The following is a 25596-nucleotide window of genomic DNA, read 5'->3' on the forward strand; positions in this document are numbered from 1 at the left end:
TAACAATGCAGGCTTTAGAGCTGATTTGAAGCCAAAAATGGCAATTAAAAGAAATGAAAACCCATGCTTGTAGATTCTTCAGACCTCTGCTGAGAAAAACTCACATTTCCTGTTAGGTTTGAGGTTGCGGTTGATGGGTGGTGGTGTGACATCACTGAGACGGCTGGGCCGGTGACACAGGGAGGCACTGCTCCCCTTACGGGCAGGTAATGTTGCAGAGAATCCTGGGAAATCAAAGTGATGTGGCCCAGGGCTCATAGGGATGTAGATATTCTTAGGACTGTCAGCCTGGGCAGCGCTGAGTGGCGAGGAGCCAGGATTCATGGGCACATAGTTGTCATCTGAGTTGCCGCTGTCTGAGCGCGTCAAAGGGGCTTTGGTTCTCTGGTGTCAAAAGAGACAGAGGGTTCATGACTCTCTTAAACTCTCTCGGCTCAATATTGCAGGGAAACTGCAACACTCTACTAGAGGAAATATAGTAGAAATGAATTTTCTGTCTCTGCAGTGTATGTATTTGCACCGACAATATCTGTCTCTGCAGTTAAAGGAGGAGAGTGACTCACCAGGTAGGAGCTGAAACCATCATTGACAGACTCCACAGACTGGCCTGAGTTGTTGAAATGGATGGGACGGTGATGGCTGTTAGTTTCAAAGGAGGAGCCTGTGGAGAGAGGCGAGGAGTGAAATCAATATTTACCACTGCCATAAACTCTAAAAGGAAAAGAGTGCGCCTCAAGTGAAATAGTACAATGCCAGACCTACATGAGTCAAATATTGTACAATAATCACTGCAATAAAGGCAAATTTAGACAAACATGCCTGACATTTCAAGAAGTAAACTCATGTATCTAATGAAACAAACAGAATGTGAGTGACATTTCATTAAATGCTCCACTGAGTTAAAATTAATTAGTCTTTGCAGCAAAGGTGTATGAACAGCCTGTGGCCTCACTAACAAGGGTCACGGGTCAATTCTTGTCACTGGCTATACGAGGCCTGAGCATGAACTTGGCAAAGCAGAGAACACAGCATAATAAGAGGCTGTGCATTGTGTCTGCAAGTGTTTTTTTTTTTTTCATTGCTTATCAGCCTGGAACGAGGCATTCTGGAGCAGGCTGTATGGCTTGAATTTCATTAGCCTCTCAACAGAACAGTGTCTGCTAGACTGGCCCGTTTGTTTTCTGCTCAGCTGCTTGCGTTAAATCAGTAAAATGAGAGATACAGGAAGAGGGAAAGAGTGAGAGAAAAAGGGGGGAGGAAAAGGAAGTGCAAAGTCACTGCAATACCACAAGAGAATGGACTGATCAAGTCAGACTTGATTTTGAAAACAGGAAACAGGTTAAATGCATGGTTTCAAAAGATCTGTATGAGTCAGCTGTGGTTGTGTTTAAAGAAACAAGGAGCGTTCAGGAGGAACATATTAGGTAAGCAGTTAAAGCATCAATTGTTTTCAGTGTACCTCTGTGCAGTCTGATGTTCTCAACAGCAGGGAGAGTGTTTCTGCGTGGGATAACCGACACTGCAGACGTCAACTCTCCGTTCTGGCTCCCTACTGATTGGGGACTCCCCCACGGCACCTCTGACCCCTGGCTAGGTTTAGGGGGCCTGGGAGGAGGAGCACAGGAGGACTCAGAGCTGGAGGGTGTCAAGGCATTGTGATTCTTATCAAACGTCCGGGGTATCTGGTAGAAGGAACCAGGTGTCGTAGGAAGGTCGTAATTGTCAGGTGGACGCTCGTTGCTTTGCACGGTGGCAAGGGTGTTGCAGGGCGTTTTGAAGGTGTAAACCTCTTCGTTCTCCAGCTCAGCCTCACCTAGACCGCTGTGAGCCGGTGCCTCAGAGCTGTAACCCCGTGGAAGCACATAACAGGCCTCCTGGGGAGAGTCATCATGCCCTGGTAGCTGATGTTTTCCTGGCTTGGGCAAGCTGTAGAAGCCGTGCAACTGAGCACCCATGCCATTCAGACAGTGGGAAAAGCCATGGGAGAGTTTCTGCACCGCAGAGTCGCTCCCCATAAACAGATTGCTTCGTGTGGCCTGGGAGAAACTGGCACTCCTGCAACATGGACAGAGACATACACATTTACACACTTTAAAACTTTATTGTGCTCCCTTTTGATTGTGCCTAAATACTCTCTGGATGCCAGCCTACCTCAAACGATGACTAAAAATGGCTGACATCTCTTTTACACCAACATCTATTGCACTTTTCAATGTAATTAGAGAAATAACCACTAGATGGCAATGCAGCACTTCAGAGGAAACTTCAGCTGGCGAGGTCTCAGCACACAAATAAGAAAAGCATCTTGCCATCAGTTTCCTGTGCACCTTTATGCAGCTAAAGCATATGCATTCAATTTAGCTATTTTTTTTTTAAACATTTCCTTAAAAAGCTGATTTGTTTACATCTTTTCAGCATGTTGACGGGGAGAGTACATCCATGTTAAGGGGGAGAGTGCTATGACTTTCCCACAGTTTCTCAGCCTCGGTTAGGCACCCTCGGGACATGCCTCATTTATTCTGGCTCCTTTGTAGGGCTTGACCTTGACTGCCCACTAGAGCAACGGTACAGCTTAGACATTTCTAGGTAGTTAGTTGACCAATGGCCCAACTTAGTTGGCCAATTCAAATAAAAGATATCCTCAATGAGTCGTTTCTTTATGTCTATACTAATCTCTTTTGAGATTTTATGGATATGTGTTAGCTACACTGCAGATTTCTAATGGTTCAGTTCAATTTTGATTACAAATGTAACATATCTAAATGAGTTACTCTGAGCTAATGCATCAAAGTAATATAATTAATATTGACATAACATTTAGCTCTCTCTGACTCCATTTCTTTTTCATGTCAGATGGCACACTGTGTTTCATCAATTCTCCTTCTTCTGTCTCCTCAGGATTTCAATCATCAATCAATATTTTGGTCATCACTCTGACTTCCATCATTGTGGCTGCATGGGGGCTTTTTACATAGATTAATTCATGCCATTGGTCATCAGACCAGTGGAGGTTTCATTGTGACGTGAATCATACCCCACCACCGGATGCCTGTCTTAATTAGCAGACCCATGGAGCAGAAGCTAGTGAGGGAGTGACAGAAATATCTACATAAAGCTGATGAGATGGATTGTGAGGTTTGATTTCCTGGGTTTCACAGAGGTCCAACACAGCAGATTTATGTGCAAATCGTGTGGCTGAGGGGGCAGTTCTACCCTGTGCAAGTCTAAACCTATAGGGGTGATGAATTGCAGCCTCAACCTCATTGATCATCTACTGTGCCGGCTATCTGCTGAATGGCATCATTATTAAAGCTGCCTTTTGATTCTTGGAAGCCGGCATAATGGCAGCAGGAGGTGAGGTGAATGTTAATGCAAAGCTCACGAGTGCATTTATACAAACCCCTTCGTCCTCCCCTCAGCACATGTAGCTGAGATAGGTGTGCTTGTCCGTATATATACAAGTACTCACACCTTTTGATGTGCCCATGTCTTGTTTTTTGGGTTGATTATATTAATGCTGGTCTGCTTTATGGAAATATTGGATTTACAGGATTTTTGCATTAATGTGATGAAATACTTTTGTTTTTCTAATTTATAACACTGGATAACCCAAAACCTAAGTACATGAATCTTTTATCAATTAAAAAACATAAAATCACATACTCTAGCTCTATATCGCCCACCCCCACGTGTTATTCTATAATGTTAAATCAAATAAAATTTTTATTAAATAACATCTAAATTTATCTGTTGTAGAAACATTTCTTCTTTCATTTATTTCTAATTTTAGACTGATTTTAGTTTAGAATATTCACTGTACCATTAGTACCATACCAAACCATTATTAATAATTGGCACTTCCTCAATCAGAGCACTTGCAAAATACATTATAATCTTTCCGCAATGCTTTATCACAGTCATGCAAACACATACACACATATACACAAAGCAGCTCGACCATTTCCCCCCCCAACAGTAGTTTTAACCCTTAGGGGCTTCTAAACTGAGGAAGCGCTGTAAACCTGTATGTTGACCTGCATTAACGGATAACAGGAAACTGACACAGGACGCCTGAGGGTCATGACCTTTACCGTGCACTCTCTGTCTTCCTGCTCATGCACTGGTGGAGGAGGAGGTAGTCCTGTGGTGCACTGTTGGACAGGGAGCTGTGGTGCGTGTGGCGCACAGGCACATCAAAGGTGAAGAGGACTGGCTGGCTGGAGTGAATGGGGGCAGACGACTTGCGTTCTCCGGTCAGAGGAGCCATTGAGCCGGTGACATCTGCTCCAACAGAACGGGGCGTATGGTGTAACCTGCCATCTGCAGACAGGAGAAACTGGAGTTATTGATTATTTACTCCTTAAGAACATCTACATTTTTTTCAAAAACCATCTAAGGCTTGACAATTTAAAAGCACATTTCTGCAGATTGGACATACAGATGGTACAGAAAGCAACCATCACACAAGTAATCATTCCTCAGACATGTTCCTTTTGTTGTCACAATTGTTGAAGTCAAAGGGCAGAGTGTAATTTATTTGAAGGTTTTAAGCCTTTACATGACCTTGCCTTGCATGGAATCTTGTATTCAGCAGCTTTCAGACTGCTCTCTGATCAATAGAGAAGAGGGAATTGTCTCAGGGGAGGAGAGAAAACAGCATCCTTCTGCTTTTTTGGGCTACAGAGTACGTGTGAGCACATGATCCAAGTTATCCTTTTTGACCAGGGTCAGTGTGCTGTGTTTGATTTTATTGAGCTGACCACTGTTTTGAACAGCAGTATTGGGTGAACAACATGGTCTTACAGTCTTGTTGTTTCTGTGTGACATCCCTGATATCTACATTGAAAGGCTACAAAGAAAAGGCAAATCTGAGATGGGGATGCTGCAAATAGACTAGGCAGGAGGCCAAAATAAGGAGGCACACACTGAGTTGTAGGAGTAGAGAGTGGGCGGCTCACTGATCCATCGACCCATGGAGCTGTGTGCAACACTAGCTGATGGGAGTGAGGAAAAAACCTCCACCAATCATCTTTTGCTGATACTAATCTTGCTCTTGCACTGTACAGTAAATCCAAGGCTTTGCATGAGTATATCTATACCAGAACAATGATATAAAATTATTTCACATTGGGGATGCAATAAAGGATTATTTCAATTATTGATTAATACATCACTTCTTTTTTGATTAATCAAAACATTGTTCAATCTCAAATCTCAATTTCCATGAGACTACAGGTGAAGATATTCAATTTACACAGATATAAAAGAGAAAATCTTCTCATTTTAGAAGCTGGAGCCGATGCATGTTGGCCATTTTTGTTAAATTAATGACGTAAACACTTTTTTATATTATTATTATAATTAATTATCAAAATGAGTGATTTTCTGTCATTCAGTCAAGTGCTTCTGCTCTTAAATGTTAAATCATGTATGAAGTGGTAACTTGTCCAGCCTTTACAAAGTATTCAATGGGCCAGACTCCCCTTTAAGAAGAGGGTAATGTTGTGAGTCATGACGAGAGCTGACCATACAGAATGACCACAGCCACTGTGAAAAACAGAGAACACACACAAATGTGGTGTGTGAGCATGTGTGTCTGCATGTGGGATGGTTGGAGGGCGGGGGCATTCTGGAGCCTGGTTAGCTGAATGAGGTCACATCCATGCCCGAGGGGAAAAAGGCCTCTGCTGTGGGGTCTCCAGGCCAGTGGACATCAGTGAGATGCCCCGGCCCTCAGCCACACAGGCAGGGACTCCCCCCAATGATCCTCAATTACACCATTGTTCTGAGCTATTCCACTCTCCCTGGGCTGGTTAGGCATCATCTCCTTTCTCCACAAAAAGCTTTGTAAAAGCTTTCATCCAGTGCGGTGAGTACTAGGCACACTAACATGGGTAGATATATTGATTTGTTGTAGAAAGACAGTTCCTCCCCCCCCTGCCAGACTGGAGAGCTGCATGGAAAAACACATGTAGGCTTAGGATACAACAAAACTTAAAAGGTCAAGACTAAAATGTAATCTTGTTCATCTAAATGGAGTGTGTGCGCACAACAGCATGTTTTTCTGTGTGCCCTAAATGATTTTTGATTAACTGCTGCACATGACTGTCAGAATCAGAACAAGAAGAACGACGATTGGTCGAGTCTGCTGATGGAGTAGCCTACATGGCTCATCACTGACACTAATGGGTCTGATGATGTATGTTACCACTGGGAAGCAATTCCATCAAGTGACTAGAACCACAAAACAGAAATAGAGAAGAGAGCAGAAAATAAAAACACATTCTTTCCCCTAGGTGTTTCTAGTAGTATTCCATCCACGGGCTAATGTACTGTGACACTTAATGCAAGGTGGTAAAATGTTCATTAACCTAAGTGAGAAATTATTTATTATGCTGCATCTTACAAAGAAAAGTAATAATATTGGGAGAGGCTGGCACAACTAAAATAAAGGCTAATTACAGTTTTTTGAGTTACGAGCCTGATGTTGATGCCAGAAACTGTTTTCTCTGCGTTTAAGCTGAAACTTCAACATCAAACAAAGGACTTAAAAGAGACAAAGAGTTCTTCCCATGACATCTCCTGGCTTGAAACACACATCACACCATCAACAGCAATGCATTAGAAGACCCTTTTGGTTGGTGAACGGCTATTCTGGGTCAAAGAGCTCCTAAGTTCATGAACAATTTTCCAATTATGTTCTATAATACATCACCTACTGTCTCATCTGCTCTGTGGCCATAATCTAATAGAGGCCGGCTGCTGGTCTCAGGGGGACAAAATTAGAACCCTGCTGGATCACTAAGAACAAGAACGTCTTTGTAGGGTGCTCATTTCCTCTCAGTCCGGCCAGAATTAGACGAGGACATATGATAATCTAATCTGAAATGAGACGTAAAAATAGAAAATACCACTGACCTATTGAATTGAAAGCCATCTGATGAAAGCATGAAGGAAGAGGAAGATTTTGAATTTTCTCAATGCAGCAGTTTCAGGCAGGATTGCAATCATCCCTTAGATATTCCATAAAAGATAACCATCTAGGCTACACACTGTCCACTTGCCTTCAATTTGAGCACAAGAAACATGCAATTTTCTTAATGGTTTCATATGAGACTCTACTTTAAAATACAGCCAGAGTGCTGAGACAGCTTCAGTGAGTGTTGCAAATTAACCTGAGATATGTCAAGACTCTGCAGGGTGGCCTGTTCGTGGGGGAGGCCATCTTGTGACACAAAGGTCAGGCAATAGGTTCGATCCCCCTCAAGGGTCCTGTCAACATGTCCTTGGAAAAGGCCTTTACCTGCTCACTCAGCGAAAGTCAACCTGGAAAAGAGCACCAGCTGAATGACTTTCTTTTCACTGCTGATTCCACGTGTGTAGACACATTGTTTGTGGTCTGCTTGGATCTGCTGGGCCAGTGGCTCTTTAAAGCAACGCTGTGCACCATGAGGCCACATTATGGGGCCATTTGCATGCGTGGTTAGTGGGGGGTTGGGAGCTATCCATGAGAATGACATAAGTGGATAAGGAAGATGCTAACTGCAAGCAGAGATGGGTTAGGTGGACACTGAGGGAGTGTGGTATTCAAAAGGAAGAGGGAAAATGGCGCCCTCGCTCTGCTAGTTAGTCTGAAGTGAACAAAGTGACATGGTTGTTTCATTCTCCCTCGAACACAGCACAGAAGAGTATTAAGCAGAGCAGACACACAGGAGCATTCCCTGATCACATTACTCCCCGGTGCCTGCCTGCTCCACTGCATCATGTGAGCACCGCCCCTCAGCCACACTGCAACATCAATTTGCCTCAAAACACCAGACTGATCAATCACCTAAAAGGCTCAGTGTTGTCGGGGTCAATGAACTACAGAGTCTGGTTTAAGCCTAAATCAGTAGCTTTTTTTCAACACTCTGACCTTTATTTCTGCAACGTGATGGGTGGATAAATACTGTAGCTGTGCAACAGTAGGGTGGACACAGATGAAAAGTTGAAACAATATGCGGTGGAGGCTGAGTGTTGATTTTCATTCTCTCATTGTAAAAACACAAGGATTACCTGGAAAAGGTTGTGCTGCTGAATGCAGCCAACCAGAACAAGAACAGGAGAATAATTTGCTCTGACAATACAGTGCATTACAGAATGGGAACACACTTGGTGTGGAAACACAGTAGTAACGATGAATGGAGATTTTGATACTCATGTATGCTCTCAAATAAACTGTAGTCATTTATTGGGATGGTCTACGCAGTGACCCAGGTTACCTTTTTTCTCTATTGTGGTCATTTCCTGTTTTAGTCTGACAGGCCTATAAAAATGTTGGACCAAATCAGACAAATCCTGCACTGCAGTGTGGCAGTTAAGCTAACTGAAAGTAAGTTAAGTGATGATCAGTTCGTGTTGTAAACTGTCCACAATTAACAGCACAGATCTATTAAAGAAAACATATAGTACTGAACATTACTAAAAACATTCCTGATATTCTGTAGTCCTCTCTCTTGTACTTGTTTTGGCAGATTGCTGTAAAAATCTAACAGCACTAAGATTTTCAGTTATCATTCAATATTTTATTACATTATACTGCACTATTATATATCTAATATTATATTTTGTTTGTATTTTTAACGCTGACCATGTGAATGAAAAATAAGGAGCAGTAATCTCTTCATTAATAAAACGCAGAATGCCCTCCACTGTGCGAAAACTGTGGACACACAGCCAAGCTGTAGATCTGTAAACAACTGCCCACATAAACAGCTTTGCATCTGAACACAGGAGGCAGCTCTGCAATTACACTTTTACCTGCACTAACACTACCAGCCTACCAATTACAGTGAGTGTGCTATAGTGCGACAGAAGAAGAGTTCTATCTGCATGAGAGAAAGCAGATTGTCCTCCAAATTGCTGATTATAAGCTTAAGACCGCTGTAAACATCTACCTACACCAGCTGGATTGCATATAAACAGTTGGCCATGGAAAATATCCCATTCCAAAATAGACTATTTGCAGCTTCCATGTGACTGTAGGCTGGATGGTAGCTGCCAATTAGAGTGATTGGTTTTGCCACAGCCCGGCGATAAACCTGTCAGCTGAACAATTGAGCTGATGCCAAAAGATAAAAAATTACTACACATACAACCGGACTCTGTACACATAAATCCACAAAGATTATCACCCAAATAAATAGTGAATACCAGTTTGTTTGTTTTTTTGAATGAACAAGGATTTAGGGAAGAGAAAATGTTTTGCCAGTGGCAGTCACTTTTTAACATTTCTTGGGCACAGCAGAAAAAGAAAATTCAAATGACCACAACTTCAATATCTTTCACGTAAGATCCTCTTTCTTTTGATTTCTGATATACAGTACATCTGTATTCAGCAAATCACCAATCTGGCTCCACATTAGAGGTTTAATGTGAAACCCCTTATAAGACTTTGTTTGAATAAATCTAATCTCTTTCCAATGCCTTTTTGACAAAAATTTGCTGAGGCTGCTGTTGGAAATGCTGATGAAGAAGTTATTCTTTTTTGCCCCCATTCGCACCAACTTTAGGGCAACAGTTAAACTGAAAATACTGCCTTTTTTTTTTTTAACAACGGACAGCCAGGGAAGCAGACAAAATGAAGAGGAGGGGAAAAAAACAGAGTGGGAGCTGTCACGCAAAAGAGGGAACAAAAAAATCTAAAAAAAGAGGACTGCTGACAAGTTAAAAACCTCATCCCTTAGTTGAGATTATCCTTGTGTCTGAGTTCAAACAGCTGGGAGAGAGCAGAACAATGACCATGATTGACGAGATGATGTTCCATTCATTAGATTGTGCTCGGGGGTGGGTCTCCATGGGTGCAGGCACACGCCACACACCCAGCCATCAGTGTCTGATAACAATAGTGCTACCACCCAACAACTGCTTATGAAAACTAGAAAAAGCATGTAACTCAGTGCATACGTGTCTATGTAAGGCAACCAGGGGTGCTCTAAGGAGTGGCTACTACTCCCCACTACATCAGTAAACCTATACATGATTCACAACGTGCACATCGACATTCTGTAGGATTTTTCTTTATTATTACAGACAGAAATATCGGCTCTCTTTTTCGATGATTCTGATGATGGGTGTGGACAATGTATTCTCAAGTCTCTGGTTTCCAGCAATGCTTCAGATGCTGCCAGTGGTATTGTGGGATGCACAGCAGTGGCAGCAAAAGCAAACCATCCTCAGACAGCTCCGTGGCAGCAGAAACCTGACCTTCCAGTGCCATGGAGTCTCATTATTTCAACAAAAATCAATGGCAACAAAGGGCACTTTGGGAGGGGTAAAGGCGGGTGTGTCTGTGAGTGGGAGCCAGGGGGAAATGAGTATGTTTGTAGACTATATGTGCATGTAGATATGTAGAAAATGTGCTCCACATCACTGGTCTTTGCTTCTTGAATCAAGCCAAAAAGATCTGCATACACTAGGACTTTTGGAAATACTTCTTTCTTAAAGCATCAGTTCAAATTTTACATATTTTAACAGGACATTTTCTACTTGGCTCTAGCATTTAGAATGCAGGTCATTTTAACCATATTTGCCCAGAATCTGAGATTCTGACAGCAAAGTGCAGGGGTTGACTTTGGTGAATTTCATTTGTGTTGCTTCAAGCCCTGAAAAAGTTGACCTCACTGTGAACAGTTTTCACAGGGACTACTTCCCACTGAATCAACTATCCATACACAAACTGTCCATAGTGTGTTTCTTTGGATTATCCAGAGCAGCAGCAGCACTTCTGCAAAAGACATGCTGATGTTAATCTGACTTTAAGTATGACATTGAGTGAGAAATTGTGTGCGGAAGAGAATTAGAAACAAACTGAGAAATAGCAAAACATAGAAAGAGAGAGAGAGAGAGAGAGAGAGAGAGAGAGAGAGAGAGAGAGAGAGAGAGAGAGAGAGAGAGCTGCTTTTAAGAGTTGTGTAACAATGAGCTGCTGTCATGTGCTGCCCTTGGCCAACCTTCCTCACCGTCCCAAGAGGCAGCTCACTACGGGCAGCACAGGCCAGACTCACTCTGACTGACAAAAGGTACGTTGAGATCAAGGTGCTGATAAAACTGATGCTGCTTAAGTCTCACCAAAATCCTCTGAGAAACACAAACACTTCTATACTTCTTAAGACTTACTATTGTCTAGCTAAGCCTGGTTAATCCCTTTCACAATAATTTTAGACTTCCCATTGGCACTGCTGCTCTATTAGAATAACAAATATGACATTGTCTACAGTATGTAACATTATGGCTGCAGACCACAATCATTATGAATGTTAGACACCCAGGTTGAGTCTGGTTAACACTTTGAGTCTGGCTCGGTATGAAAACAAACATACCATCTGCATAACTTGGTTTACATGCTGCTTCTGTTTTGTCTCTATGGGCTTGCGTAATTTCCATATGAGGAACTAACCTCTCAGGTTTTTTTTTTTTTCCAACCAGGTTTGTTTTCTTTCAGAGAAGGAATTCCCATTCTGTTAGGTGACACATGGGCTCTGATCTGCAGCTGTCTGCCAGGAGGAAAAACCCACAAAATATATTTAGTGGCAATAGACGTTTGTGAACAGTTTTCCTCTGTTCACCCCAATTAACATCCTTCATCAAACTATAATCACAAAACCCACAAGCGTTAGCTGATAAAAGCTCAGCGTGTTAAACAACAGTTAATGTGTTGCTGGTGTGAAATGGGGGCTCAGCTCTATAAGCACTACTGTATGTGTTCCCAGGCTCACAGATCAAGATCTGAGATTTTGCGTGAGGAATACTGATGAAGGCGGGAAGTGTACTCCTCACATGTACTCTATTTCTCCTTCAAACACTTGAACACATGCTCAGTGACACCATCTTCAGCATCAATACATCTTTTAATGGACAGGTGGTTTCTGTCAGTAACACTCTCCAAAACCAAATGTGTGCTGAATTTCCACATGGCAAGGCAGTGTTGTCAAAAATGGAACTCGTTGCCATGTGAATGCAGTAATCAGGAGGCTTTCTTTGCTTCTCACAAATGTGCACTGCTCTGATGAATTACTTTTGGGCAACACACTCACAAGCAGCGCTGAAACGGTTAGTCGATTACTTAGATTAGTGATAGTAACTAATCCCTGAAGTTATTCATAAACACATATGATACATATATAAATATATACAGCAGAGCTAACTAGGACTATGACTAGCTTTTGTATTAATCACAATATATTGTTGCATTATTATACAACAGTTCCAGCCAAGCTGTCTGATTACTTTTCCAATTGTGCAGAAAGTACCTTTAAGACAATAGCTGGCTCCACACTGTGCCAGAGGAGGTTGGTATTTATTTCCATCGCCAAACTGACAACAACTTGATACCACACAAGGGAGCAGGCAGGAGTTATTCAGAGGAGCAGAGGATCTGCATTAAAGTCAACAACTTATTCCATGGAACAGGCAGTGACTAGAAAAACCTCCCATGCAAAGTGTGTTTTACAAGGAAGGTGCATGTTGTGTGGACTGATCTTATGGGGTGTGTGTGTGTGTTTAAGATAGAGAATAGAGAGTACGAATGAAACGGACACCAGGAAGAAGAAGCAGATCAGCAGTGGGTTAGCTCTGAATGGTCTCATTAACCACCCCAAGATCCAAGGCTGCTTCCCAAATAAATTTCACTGCTTTCCCACATACAGCGGTAATGACATAATAAGGAACCAGTGGTAAATCGAGCAGCTGCGCCCTTGAGGAACAGATACACAAAAAAATAACATCTATAATACCAGATTTTCCAGGATGTTTAGTTCTCACTTTACACATGCACCCTTGGAAATGTTAAAACCAATACTACCAATACTATTGCTAAAAAATATTGAATGCTACAAGAACAAAGACGGCTTTTATCTTATAGCTTATGAGAGGCAACAGTTGCATAACATTTTCACGCCTGTCTAGACCATTGAAACTCTTGAAAAAAGTGTTAGTTTTGGTTTGTAATGCCCCAAAAATCAGACAGGGTTTCTATGAGAACTGCAGCCCCTTGGCACCAATGATGCTGAGTCGTGATTTTGCTTGGGCTGCTAACAAATTCTAAGTTCTTCTCATTACATGTTAGCTACTAAAAGTAGAGTATGGTAAACGCATTTGTGCAGTTACTGATGACATTTCTCAGAAACAGGAACATCACATTTCATTGAAAACAGAGTTACAAGACCGAAAAAAGCCTGATGTGATGTTTTACACTAAAGGAACTGCAATCACTAATGCAGCTGTCATGACATAATCCCTCTGACTCCCCCAGCCCACTCTCCCAGCCACACCCCACTGGCTACAGTTGATACAGTTTGAGATTCATAACAGGGCCTCACTAATTATTGAACTTGAACCAGGGGGCTCTCCTCATGATGTGAGCATTATTACACTCTGCACAGCTGTTTTCTATCCCACACCTGGACATATTGCGTGTTACAGATGATCAACCATGTGCACAAAGATTAACGTCTACCAGCTGCCAGATGGTGGGAAAACAACAGCGATATGGATGGGTAGGAGTAAGAATATTAGAGAAATTACAAACTCACAAACAGACTTTTGGTTCTGAATATATGTGGTCAGTTTCTTATGTACGGCATAAAGATGTATTCATATTAAAAGCACTCAGCCCTCAGATATCGTGAACTAAAACAACAGTAGCTACACATCTCATTGATGAGTGCTATCATAGCATGTCTATTTTCACATAATCACAAACAAGCGACGCTTATATTACCATTTCATTTTGAGTCATCGCCTCATAAGTGCAGTATTTTATTTTTTTTTTTTAATGGTGAGAGATCATAGCAGTGAGTAATTTAGGCAGTTAAGGAAAATCTCAGATATCAAGGTGAAAGGATTGCTCTTTTTACACATAAAACATTATCATTAGCGTGACTTGGATGATACATGCTTTTATCAAACGTACTTTATGGTGCCACTAGTGGATTTCTTTTTCTTTTTTATCATTGGCCGGCCCAGAGTGGAACAAACCATTCCCATGCACAAAAGATCTAAAACGGGAGCTGTGGCAAAAACAAAAAACTGAGCCTGTGTATCTGCTACTAACTTTTAAAATATATACATATCATTCCATCTTCCTGAATGCAAGAGGCGGAGATCGGATCCTTTCTTTAACAAAACAAATGAAGAGAAAAATCCATAACACTCTGAGACACTGTGTCCATTTATTTGGCAGGGTGGATCCAGTTCCACTCTCTCAAATGAATTAAAATGATTAAACTTTGTATTGTGCATATTGTGAAATTGGCAACAACGCCCATTACCATTTCCCCATGTGTAAGGAGGTGTCTTCAGATTGTGTGTTTTGTCCAAGAAACAGTCCAAAACTATTCAACTTGCAAGTGACTAATCATTTCAGCACTAATAATGTAGGCTTTTTATCAAACTAATTGTTTGATGGTTGAAATTTGAAATAGTAGTCAAAGTAGATTTCTTAGATAACCTGAAAGAAAGATGAATTGAAACCGAAAATAGAAAATACTTACTGAAATGACTAGTTGGTTTTTAAGTTTTTAAGTTTTTAAGAGTTCATTTGAAACTTTGGCTGAATCAACAAATTACAAAACTACTAACCTGGGTAAAGGTAGAAAGGAAAGTGCTATAGAGTTAAAAAAAGATGGACAGGGCAGCAAGGACAGGTCAGGGCTGCTTACCGTGGTTGTCGTCTGACTGGTTAAACCCACACAGCTGGCAGATGGAGCGGACCCACTTGTTCATCTCCTCCTCAGTCTCAGCGACAAGATAAAAAGTGCGATCTGAGGTCTTGATGTCAAACACAAAGCTGTCCTGGAACTCCTTCCTCTTAAAGGTCAGGCCAGCATCCACCTGCTCACAGCAATGCAGGTTGATGACCCGGATGGGCTTCTTGGAGTGGTCGTTCTTGTAGTACTCGAGAACATCAGGGTCACCACTCATTCGGCAGCTGCGGAGTATGAACCAGCGTTTCTTCCACGCCTGGGAAATGAGAATTCAAAGGTAAGAACATGACCTCGGGACGCAAAAAGAAAGCATTTACCCTGTAAACTAGTAGAGCCAAATAGCACGTGTGTTGATAGTAAGCTGGAAATATAAGACTGTGTTCCTCCTCCACTTGAGTAAGCAGGACAGAGGACAATGCAGTTATCAACAATGGTACAAATGCAGTTAGATGTCGTGCTGTGTGCAATGCAGAATAATTGTGATGTTAACTGTTGATCAAACAGACTTCAGAGAAATGAAAGTCTGCTTACTTGAGCAGGTTACTGTGCTTTGGCACACATGTGGTTATGTGTGGATTGTGTGCGTGTTGGAGGCTTGGGGGGGGGGGGCAGCAGGTGTCTGCTCCCTCCCAACGTATTTCCTGTGCTGATATCCCTCTGCGAGCTAAGAGAGAAGCAGAGCACCTCCATGTCAACTTCATTACAAGACTGCAGGCTCCTCCCACGCCAGCTGTTGATTGACACCACCTAGGTCCAATCAAATTCAACCTACATCGGAATATCGTGTCGCTGAAGTTTCCTCTCAGCGCGTAAATAAACATCCTTTGTCATAACCACATGAAAGGCAGCAGAAGTACACGCTCCAACAGCGCAAGCCGTTCTGATGCAAGAACGAGAAACCTACAATGTAAGGTGTCGATTTTACACCAGTAACACAATTGTTGTATTTGTCAACTAGAGAAGAATAAAGGAATAACAGTGGCCTTGATTACAACGGATCCATATGTCTATTCCAGTGGCTGACTTAAAGGGCCTCTGTGTTCTCTGTGCTCTGAAACAAAGGAGGAAGATAAACCAGGAAGAGAAAGGGGGAGAAAAGGGGGGTTTAGTGGGGGGGCTTTTGGACATCTGCCAGTGATGCACTTCCGCCAGGCAATGCCTCTCACATGCAGGCTGCTGACACACAGGATCCTGCAGGCCCCATCTCCCTCCATCAACATAGACACTGCCGCAAGGCTAGCGGCCCCACGCCCCTTCAACCAGACTCACAGCATACAGACACACTAACATACGCACGAGGGGCAGAAAAATGGATTGCATTGAATCTCTCCTGTGCTAATCTGTGAGGTGTTCCTAATCTTCTCTGCAAGTATACACGCTAAATGCTCTTACAGGCTATTATCTCTGAGAAGCATCTCAGATTTAACTAAGGCTGAATTAGCCGCTTTGGTTTTAACACCCAGGTATTATGCGTACGGGCTGTCTGTCACACTGCCACGGCTCAGCGGGACACTGGGACACAGAACAGAGCCATCGTCAGTGTTGCACTGGGGTTTTACTACTACGACAAGTAAAATTGCCTGCTGTCAAAAAAGTCTATTCAGACTGATTCTGACCATTTAAAGCTGCAACCTGCAATCTTCTCAGTGGTCACTGCTGTGGCACTTCTGCATCGACCAAATCAATTTAAGAATGTGTGGTGCTTCTTTTTTGTTATTTTAGTTATGCCAGCTATCACTGACAATGCTAACTACAGGAATTCTTCTGAAAAGAAAATGCTGCTGCTTCTTAAATTGTGTTAAAATCTACTAATCTACAAATACAGGCATTCCCTCGATAAATTGGTCAGCAGTAAACTCTGCTGCCCAACTGTTTATCTCTAATGTAACTACTTTGTAGGAAAAAAACATAGTTTTTCTTGACATTGCGATAAGCTACTTGTCTCATGAATTTTTAATTAAGCACGCCAGAAAGTGAACATACACTGTGATCGATCAGTCCCTGTCATCTGTGGAGTGATGTCTGACGAATCCAGACGTTTCTCATCTCACAGTCAAATTAGTTACAACATAATGTTCTTAACAGTCGCCTCACTCATTAAATTTATAGTCTTTGCTGTGTGAAAATGGCGTCTGCACATTTCAACAAGGTTAATGTTAATAGTTTTTTTTCACACACCGGTGGAGAATCTCTTACTTGAAGTGAGAGCACTTCTGATATGATATAGCGTCGTAAATTCTAAAATGTGATGAATGCAAACCTTGATGAACCATGAAAACTATTGATCTACAGCTTATAGCAATTAAAATGTCAAGGTGACGTCTTCAAATCATACAATCATCGCAGTTTCAACATTTTAAAGTACAATTTACGGCACATTGTTGACTGAAGTGAATACACAATATAAATGAAAATCTTGATAAGGTGTTAAAAAGTGGTGTTTAATAATGTGAATGTAACATAATGACTTACACATGACATTTTGAGAAAAGATCCAACAATCCTAATGCAAAAGGTTACTGGAGAATTATTTTGACATGTTGGCGGCTGTTTTTTTCCATCTTAGAAGTCAACACTGGTAAGACGAGGCAGCAGCACGCTTTCTTTCTTTTTTTTGCAGGAAGTGCAGATTGTGATCTTATCTACGGTGTGTAGCTGAAGTACTACTGAGGTATTGGAGTTTTAGACTTTTTCATTTTATTTTCTGTCAGACTGATACACTGATAAAAGCTGGAGGCAGTACAACCTTGTTGATATTACAGTTGCGCTGCTGTGTGCATCTTAGCATTTGCCCCAGTCTCATAAAGCAGAAGAGAAGCATGAACAAAATAATAGGTTTAATCAGCGCTATCTGGTGATGCCCTCCAGTTGAGTGGAAACTATGTATTAGGTAATTTCTCACTATGGGAGGTTGTTATGAGTGTTCACTAATGCAGAATATGCTGGGGTGTGAGAAAACAGAATCCAAAGAAGTGAACAGTGCTACTCTACTACTTTCCTTATGAAGGATTCCACTGAAGTGTGAACGTCCTTATTTCATGAAAACACAGTTACATCATCACAGTTCTCCAGAAGAACAAACACAGAGCACTGCATGCATTTTTTTTTTTTCTTTTGCCAGGTCGACGAAGCTCTTTGGTTCAGTGCCATTACACCATTCAGAGAGAAATGGCTATAACTCTTGCAAGCCCCATTTAAATATTATTGCCTTTTCTGGAAAGGGAGAGCATCACTTAATTGAGACCTGGAGCGCTGCCCAGTTTCGAGAGGTCAGTCCGACCCAGCCGGGTTATTTCTGGCATCCTTCAGCTGCGGCTAGCATATTAACTCAGGACAGCAACAGTTCTCAACCACGGAGGAAATACAACTCATTTAGGAGGCCCTATCATACTAAAAATAGAATGAGCATTTTCCACAGGAAAAGCAGTTGCTGCTTAATTCAAGAACAAAACAATTTGCAACTTGGTCTGAATGACAGGGTTGAATTATGTTTCCGTCCGTCACACTTTCTGCTAAGCGCCTCACAGAAATCTTGCATGCAAACACATCTTCAGTGCATTCATTTTTGAATCAGCCTTTTCAACAACACATGTCGCAGGGCAGCTTTCCCTCTTTCTCATGCACTCTTTCAAATTTGAGCAAACTTCCCTGGCTAAGTAAATCATGGGGGAGGAGGACACAACAAAATAAGCCAACCCCCCCCCACCGCCTGTCCTACAGAGCATGTCTAAGCCCATCGATCACTGTTGAAGCGCTGGGAAGTGAGGGCTGAAGCTATAAAACTAGGCTGAACTCTCCCCGGCTCTCCAACTTTCCCCTCCCCCTCATGGCTTTGGTTTAAGCTGCATCGCTGTTCATGAAAAAAAAAATAAAAGCAGGGCTCAAACGAGACACACTGCCCTTGTTAACAACTGGACTGGACAGTCCACTGGACCACTGACGAAGCTGTGAGCCAGTAATCACACCATAAACTATAACGATATCAAAGTTATATTATTCACACGGGACATGCTGTAACTCCCATGTCCTCACATTTGGTCATCATGTTCTGCTGCTCTTTCTGCAGTGGAGATGAAAGTTAAAGAAAGGTCAAATGTGAGTAGAAAAAAAGAGAAACAAAATTAGGAACAAGACAAAAATGCTGCTGTCAATAAGAAAAGAGTAAAAACAAACCCTCCTGTTTGGACTGTAAGGGTCTCAACTCTAGACTGTATAAAGAAAAAAAAAAAGACTGCCTGCCACTGCTTGAAGCTCTCCAAGAAGAAGAGCAGCCATCCGTATCTATGAACGCTCAGCCTTTAGTCTTTTCAGTCTATTCAATCATCCTATACCGGCTTGATCTTACCTTGTTCCAATACAGCCTCATTTGGCCTGTGCTGATGGCAGCCAGCTACGGATACAGAGAGACTACAAAGGATAACACGTCTGCATCTATTTTAGATTGACTGGGAAGGAAAACATCTAATAACAAAACCACACAAAACAAACTTTTGAGTGAGTTTACTTCCAAAAATAGGATCAAAACTGGTTTGCCTCGCCAATTCCTTTTGTTTCTTTGCATGTTGATAAGTAGACATGTTTTGCTCTATTTCTGGCAGACTGCAAAACAATGACACTGTGGGAAAACAAACACATTCATACAAAAGCTCTCAGCTCGCAGAAATAAAAGGGACACAATTGTCTGGTATGGGTTGATAGTTCTCCAAGGCGTTATAGCACATTTTAGGAGATAAACACCCAGCAACAGCTGATAAGGCACAGCAATCATTTACTGTATTTGCTCAACTCCAATCCAACACTATAAAAAACAAGCCACTTCATGTCTTTGAACCCAACTCATCACTCTGCTGTCCAATGCTGAACAATTATCCAAGGTGTGCCTTTTATAGCAACACAGCAATACATAGTGTGTGTGTGCGTAATAGTAGGCTGTGTCAACAGGCTGGCTGATTAAGCATCAGTCCACATTTTTAAATGTGCATGAGCAAACACCTAAACTAAACACGTGTCCTATCCAAGTTAAAGGTTAGAATAGTCTTGTTTACCTGTCCTCCTATTAAAGCAGGGGAGGAGGAGACAGCAGGTTGTTGTCTTTGACTCTGTCTCCTCTGCTTTACCTGCTGCTGCCGTACACACACTACACAGCTGCACAAACACCGGCACTGTGGAGCTGCCGCAGAGCCTTGTAACCACCTTGCTTGTGTACATTTTCTCATCTATTACTAGCTTTTGTAAAGGTCGCGCATTGTGGCAGAGCATATGACTCTGAGTGCTCGGCTACAGTGGGACTGGACGCCCGAGGCTGCGTGTCTCCTGTTTGATCTGACAAGCGGCACATCTGCGGGCAAGTGCACACACTAACAACACTGTGATGAGACTGCATCGAAACGCACCGCGCCATTACTGATTACTTATAGTAAAAGGTGCGTTGAGAGAGATCCCATCAGTGTACTCCAAGGTCCCACTGGTGAGCTTCCAAGGAATGGGGCAGAGCGAGGAGAAAATGAAGAGGGGGGGGAGATGTGGCTGGGAGTGGTGGTGGTGGTGGCAGAGGGTCTTTAGTATCCAATTTCATCCAATAAGGACTCACAGCAGCCCGAGATGAGTATGAGCTTTCACATATCTGGAAGCTCCATGTAAAATGAAAATAAAACATTATCTGATCTTTTTGTATTTTATTTGATAAAAGCTATTGTATGGCCGCTTGTTTGACTTCTTTTGTTAAATGAAAAAGGTTTTTTGCAGAAACATGTTTCACAAAAAATGGTACTGAAGAAATGATTGATGAATGATGAATGATTGTTTTCAAATGACTCCCAATTTAACTTCTCATCTTTCCATGTAAAGCACCTTGCAACCTTATTTTCAATGGTTATATACTAAACCTTATTATAAGTGATTCTAACTGCTCATGTTAGCATGATGCATGTTTTCATTTCACTCGTCCTGAGTGGTTCCTGGACAATAAGGACAGCAGACATGGCAGCCCTCCTAAAAAAATTCCTTCTTCATCTATTCTATGTGGGTGCTGTTTCCTGGCTTCTCCAAGTTAGTCGAGAACAAAAGAGGAATATTTAGCACATCAGCGTATTAATTTCTCATCCCTTCTGGTGCCTGAATAGAGCTAGAATTTCATCTTTCCATAAAACACCTCTCAACAAAAGAGGAGGAGTGAAGAGCACATTGGAATGCATGAAGTAAAAGGTGGGACTGATATAATGGCCATGATTGTATACTTGTGATTCTGGTTAATGTGCTGAGAGGGGACAGAGCTGGACGGGCTGCAGCAGACAATGACGACAGAGCCCTGATTATCTGGTCCTAATCAATAGTGGGCCACACGTCAGCCCAAGTTCCAGAAACAGATGGGAGGTTCAGCAAGTGAGGGAATGCAATCCAGTCACATTTGGAGAATATCGCCAGGCCGTTCACACAGGACAAAAATCACCTTTCAAATTCGCATTATAATGTTTTCCAAGCTTTGCCCAAAAAGAAAAAAACAATCACAAAAACATGAAGACACCCATCATCTAAGAGCCGGATCGTCCACTAGAAATATGTTTGTCTTCTTTTCAGTGCTTGACGGGTGTCATTTATCTGTATTTACCAGTGTGACATCAGTTTATGTAACAGTGAGCTTAAATAAACCACAAAGGGACACGAGGGAGCATGGGGAAGTTCCTTTGTCGTCTTACAGTTTACACAGGGCTCCACATCCCGGCTCTAAGCGAGATGCTAAGCAGACAGCTGTCCCAGACGAAGTTTATATCACACGTTTCTGGAGCACTTCCAATAAAGTCGAGTCACAAACAAAATAAGTCCAACAGTCCAACAGTGTGCCAACAATTTGTGGCCATTTTGCAGTTTCGGCAGCTCCAGCTTATTATCTGTGTCGAGCGGTGAAGAAATCCAGATGTTCCTGGGATGGACACGATTCTGTCCCATCCGTGTACCCAGAGAAGTAAACATGAAGAGATGTTAAACAGAATTGCTGAGAGTATAAAACTCAAGGCATTTAAGTCCAACAGATGCATTAGCACCGCTGCAGTTTAAATCAAACTGCTCAGGTTTCCCAATAGTCAAAACACTGACCTTGGCAGGCCGGCAGCTGCGAGGCATAACACATGCAGATAAGACCCAAACAGGCCTGTAAATTCTTGTGTGTTAATAAAGAAGGTGGGAGGTTAGCCGTGGAGCACCAAGGCAGACAGAGTCCTCTCGAGGGTAGGAACACTTAACTCCTGATGTTTCACTCGTGTGGAATTACCAAGTTCACATTCTCCTTTGAAGCGCGACGTCAGCTTTGAAACCCATTTAGTGCATGTAGAGCAGAGCCTGGTGTGATTCAGCTTTCACGGCGTAATAGGAAATCTTATTCCGGAAACGGTGTCATCGCGTGACTGTGATGGAAGGCTCCATCCCTCAGGTGTGATGGTGATAAAGAGGGATGCTGCATTTGGTACCTACAGTCCTCATTCACTCACTTCACGGGAGCAATGATCTGCGAAATCTGTAGCCCATCCTATGAAAAACAACCTCTCAAAAGCTCTCAGTAGATATAATCAGCCTCAATTTGCGGTTGAACACTTCCATCATTAGGAAGATGAGTAATCTCTTGCCATGTCTCCATATCAGCAAAAGGCTGGGCTTATTTAGCGTGAGCCTGCCCTGACAGTTTGACTAACGGGGAGCATTATCTTTAATCAGAACTCTTTGTGTCACTTCCCCTGCCTCTGCCATCCGCTGTGGCTCATACATGTCTGTGTGTGGAGGGCGTGCTGTGAGCATCTCCTGGTCTCTCTGACTCTTTCCACAGTGGTTTCAGATGCACAACGGTGCATAAAACACAATAATTAAATCAGGAGGCGACTCTCTGAAATGGCCTCTTCAGTACAACAGAGCAGAAACATTTACACACAAGGGGAAAGTCTGACCTCAGCACCTTATTCTGTCGCATAATCACTCCAGCTCAAACATTGCAGAACCTACGAGGCTGCTCTCACCCAACTCTTTGCATCATTGCACTCAGGAGACATGAGGTGTGATGAAATGAGTCATTTGGTTTCTTTCTTAAAGATGCTCTTCATGACAACTATACAAATTTAGAAATTACCAATAATTTTGCCGATTAGCATTTTAATTTCATCATGCTGTCTCTGAACGATAAATACAAAAATACTCATTTAAAAAGGTCTTTTAAATTTACTTTTGGTTATCCAGTCCAAGACGTGCGTGTGCCATTCTTCCCCTTTCACATTCAGTGTGGCAAAGTGGTGTATATTTTTAAGTTACAGGGAGACTTCCTTAAATCAAAGACAGGACAAAACAGAAGATTCAAATGTTAAGGCTGAGGATTTGTGAGATAACATTGGAGTTAATGGTCTTTGTACTCTGTAGCATCACGACTCACTGTAAAATATTTTTTTTTCTATATGACTTATATGGCCATGCTGTCACGTGTGTAAACAAACACACGTCACTGCATCCCAGAGAACTCCATGTTTTCTACAACATGCAGATTTGTAACATAACTTCCAGATTACTTAATGTTTAAAGCCTCTACTATGTTTTGGGGCTTTTATACTCCAACATGTCCACACGTGGGTGCATGATGTCACCTGAAAATCTTGGACTGACAAAGGATCTCAGACAAAATAGACAAAATATTTATTATTCTTATCTGAGCTTCAGTTGTAACAAATTTCAGTTCATACAACTGAATTGCGATGACTCATCACCATCTTAATCAAAGCAATAGTAAGTGGAGGTACAGAAATGAAACCATCCGAAGAAATGTTGTGATTGCGGAGATCCACTTGTATCAGCTTGGTTACAGTCTGGTGGTTTTACAATAGCATGAAAAACTAAACTATACATAGTACGTAAACACTTGTTTTCTTAACTCACCATTTCTTAAATCAAGACTATTTCTCACTGCTGTACAGAGAAACCTGTGCATGCTGGAAGCTGTTTTCATTTCGACTACTATTACCACCTGTACCACAGCCTCAGCCAAAAGGCACTTACACCTCAACTCCCACAAACTATCGCACGAAGGCAAAGTGTTTCACACGAAATAGAAAGGCAAGAAACAGCCTACACACACACATATATATATATATACACATATATACATATCTATATATATACACACACACACACACACATATATATATATATATATACACACACACACACACACATATATATATATATATATATATATATATATATATTTACAGCTGTTGGTGTATTTCACTACGTAACCATCTCCACACAGTAACTTTAGCTGATTCAAATACAGCCTGTGTGTGTGTGACCTGTTGAATCACCTGTTTATCATCTGGCATTTTTTTCCGCAGCAAGTGTCCCCGAAAGCTTCCCTGGATTATGTTGACTGTCGCACTATTGTCTCAACAAAAAAACAAGTTACTGGTGTGAATGCTGAAAGTTTATAATTCTTATTCTTCCGCTGCGTTTTTGTCATGGCTTCTCCTCCCAAACCGCTCAAAGTAGAAACTTCATTCAAATGGAATGACTTTTCTCATCTCTGACATTATAGTTTCCATAATATTCAATATTAACTGTCCCCATAGGAATGAATGTAGGAAAGTTTCAAAAGTGAAATTTCTTTACCTGACTTCTAGCCCTCACAGCTCCTTCATGCTTTTAGCTAGAAACTCCATTGAAGCTGTAAAACGTTCATCATCTCTCCCTCTCTCAGCTCTACCTCCTTTGTGCCATTCACCATTTTCATCACACTAGCCTCTCCCTCCTTTTTCTCATTTTACATGAGTGTGTATGTGGCCGTGCTAGAGCGGGTGACGTCACACTAGAGCGTGGAGGAGCGGAAAAATCACATGAAACTTTTGTCCTTAACTCGCTGGTTTGGCCGAACCGTTTCACCCACAGTCACAATTTATGGCTCAAAATGTAGGTTAAGTCCTTGCAGACGCAGTCATGTGACTCAGAACACACAGAAACGCACGCAGCGCGTTGCACGAGCCTCGGAGAGACGGGAGTGCCGACCGACTGCCTCACCGACTGCCATGTTAAAATGATCCGACGTGGGGCGTTCAGGGCCAGTCGGACATTCCAGCATTGTCATGGTAGAAGCCTCTCCTCACCGTGTGCACTTTCTAGTTATTGTTATTATTAATCTTAAGAGAAAATTTGTTTCCCCTCAATCTCCACAAACTGTTCTGCAAAGGTTTGTCATTTTCTCATTTAAACTGAATAATTACTAAGAATTCTCATTGTTTAAGCCTCATGATATACACACATGTAGTTGAGCAGTATAAATACATTGGTTTTTTATATGTATGTGTCTAACTATGTGTGCACCGTTGGTATACGTATTTTCTATTAAATATGATTACTTTCATAGACAAACACTCCAGGTGAGGGGCACCTTTAAGGGCTTATCACTACCACACGTCTATAATGGGATTCAAAAACAGCACACAATTCATGACACAGCAAGACACATTTTTCAGGTTTAATCAAAAATTTAAATTTTTCTAGAAAGAAAATGGCCACCACTTCAGGTTCGACCTGCTGGAACACGTGTAAATATCACTAGCTTCACATATGCTGTGCTGACGGAATAACACATTCTCCTTCCTATGTTAAATAAATTATATTTTATCTTTAATAATGTTGATGGTTCTTGCTTACATGGTATTTGCATATGAGTTAAGAGCAGTAATAAACTGCACTGTGGCAATTCCTTGTTACAAGTATGTTTATTTCAATTGCATATACATAAGTCTATGTGAGCTATAAAATGCATCGTTTGGATACAAATAAAGTGAACATTGACATCCTTTGATGGCCAGTGACCTGTGGCCAT

At 41.8% G+C, this 25596-nt stretch overlaps 1 protein-coding gene across 2 annotated transcripts in view; it reads right to left on the reverse strand.

Moving 5' to 3' along the window:
- The window catches only part of gab2 (GRB2-associated binding protein 2), a 34118-nt gene that overhangs the window by 3403 nt on the left and 5119 nt on the right, over window positions 1-25596 (reverse strand). For both annotated transcript variants that reach the window (XM_070828758.1, XM_070828757.1), the window contains exons 2-6: window positions 14700-15000; window positions 4092-4320; window positions 1460-2055; window positions 564-661; window positions 105-384 (exon numbers count right to left, since the gene is read on the reverse strand). In XM_070828758.1, the coding sequence (XP_070684859.1) occupies window positions 105-384; window positions 564-661; window positions 1460-2055; window positions 4092-4320; window positions 14700-15000 (1504 nt within the window). The remainder of the gene's footprint in view (window positions 1-104; window positions 385-563; window positions 662-1459; window positions 2056-4091; window positions 4321-14699; window positions 15001-25596) is intronic.

This window comes from Pempheris klunzingeri, chromosome 4 (assembly GCF_042242105.1).
Source record: "Pempheris klunzingeri isolate RE-2024b chromosome 4, fPemKlu1.hap1, whole genome shotgun sequence".
Lineage (NCBI taxonomy): Eukaryota > Metazoa > Chordata > Actinopteri > Acropomatiformes > Pempheridae > Pempheris > Pempheris klunzingeri.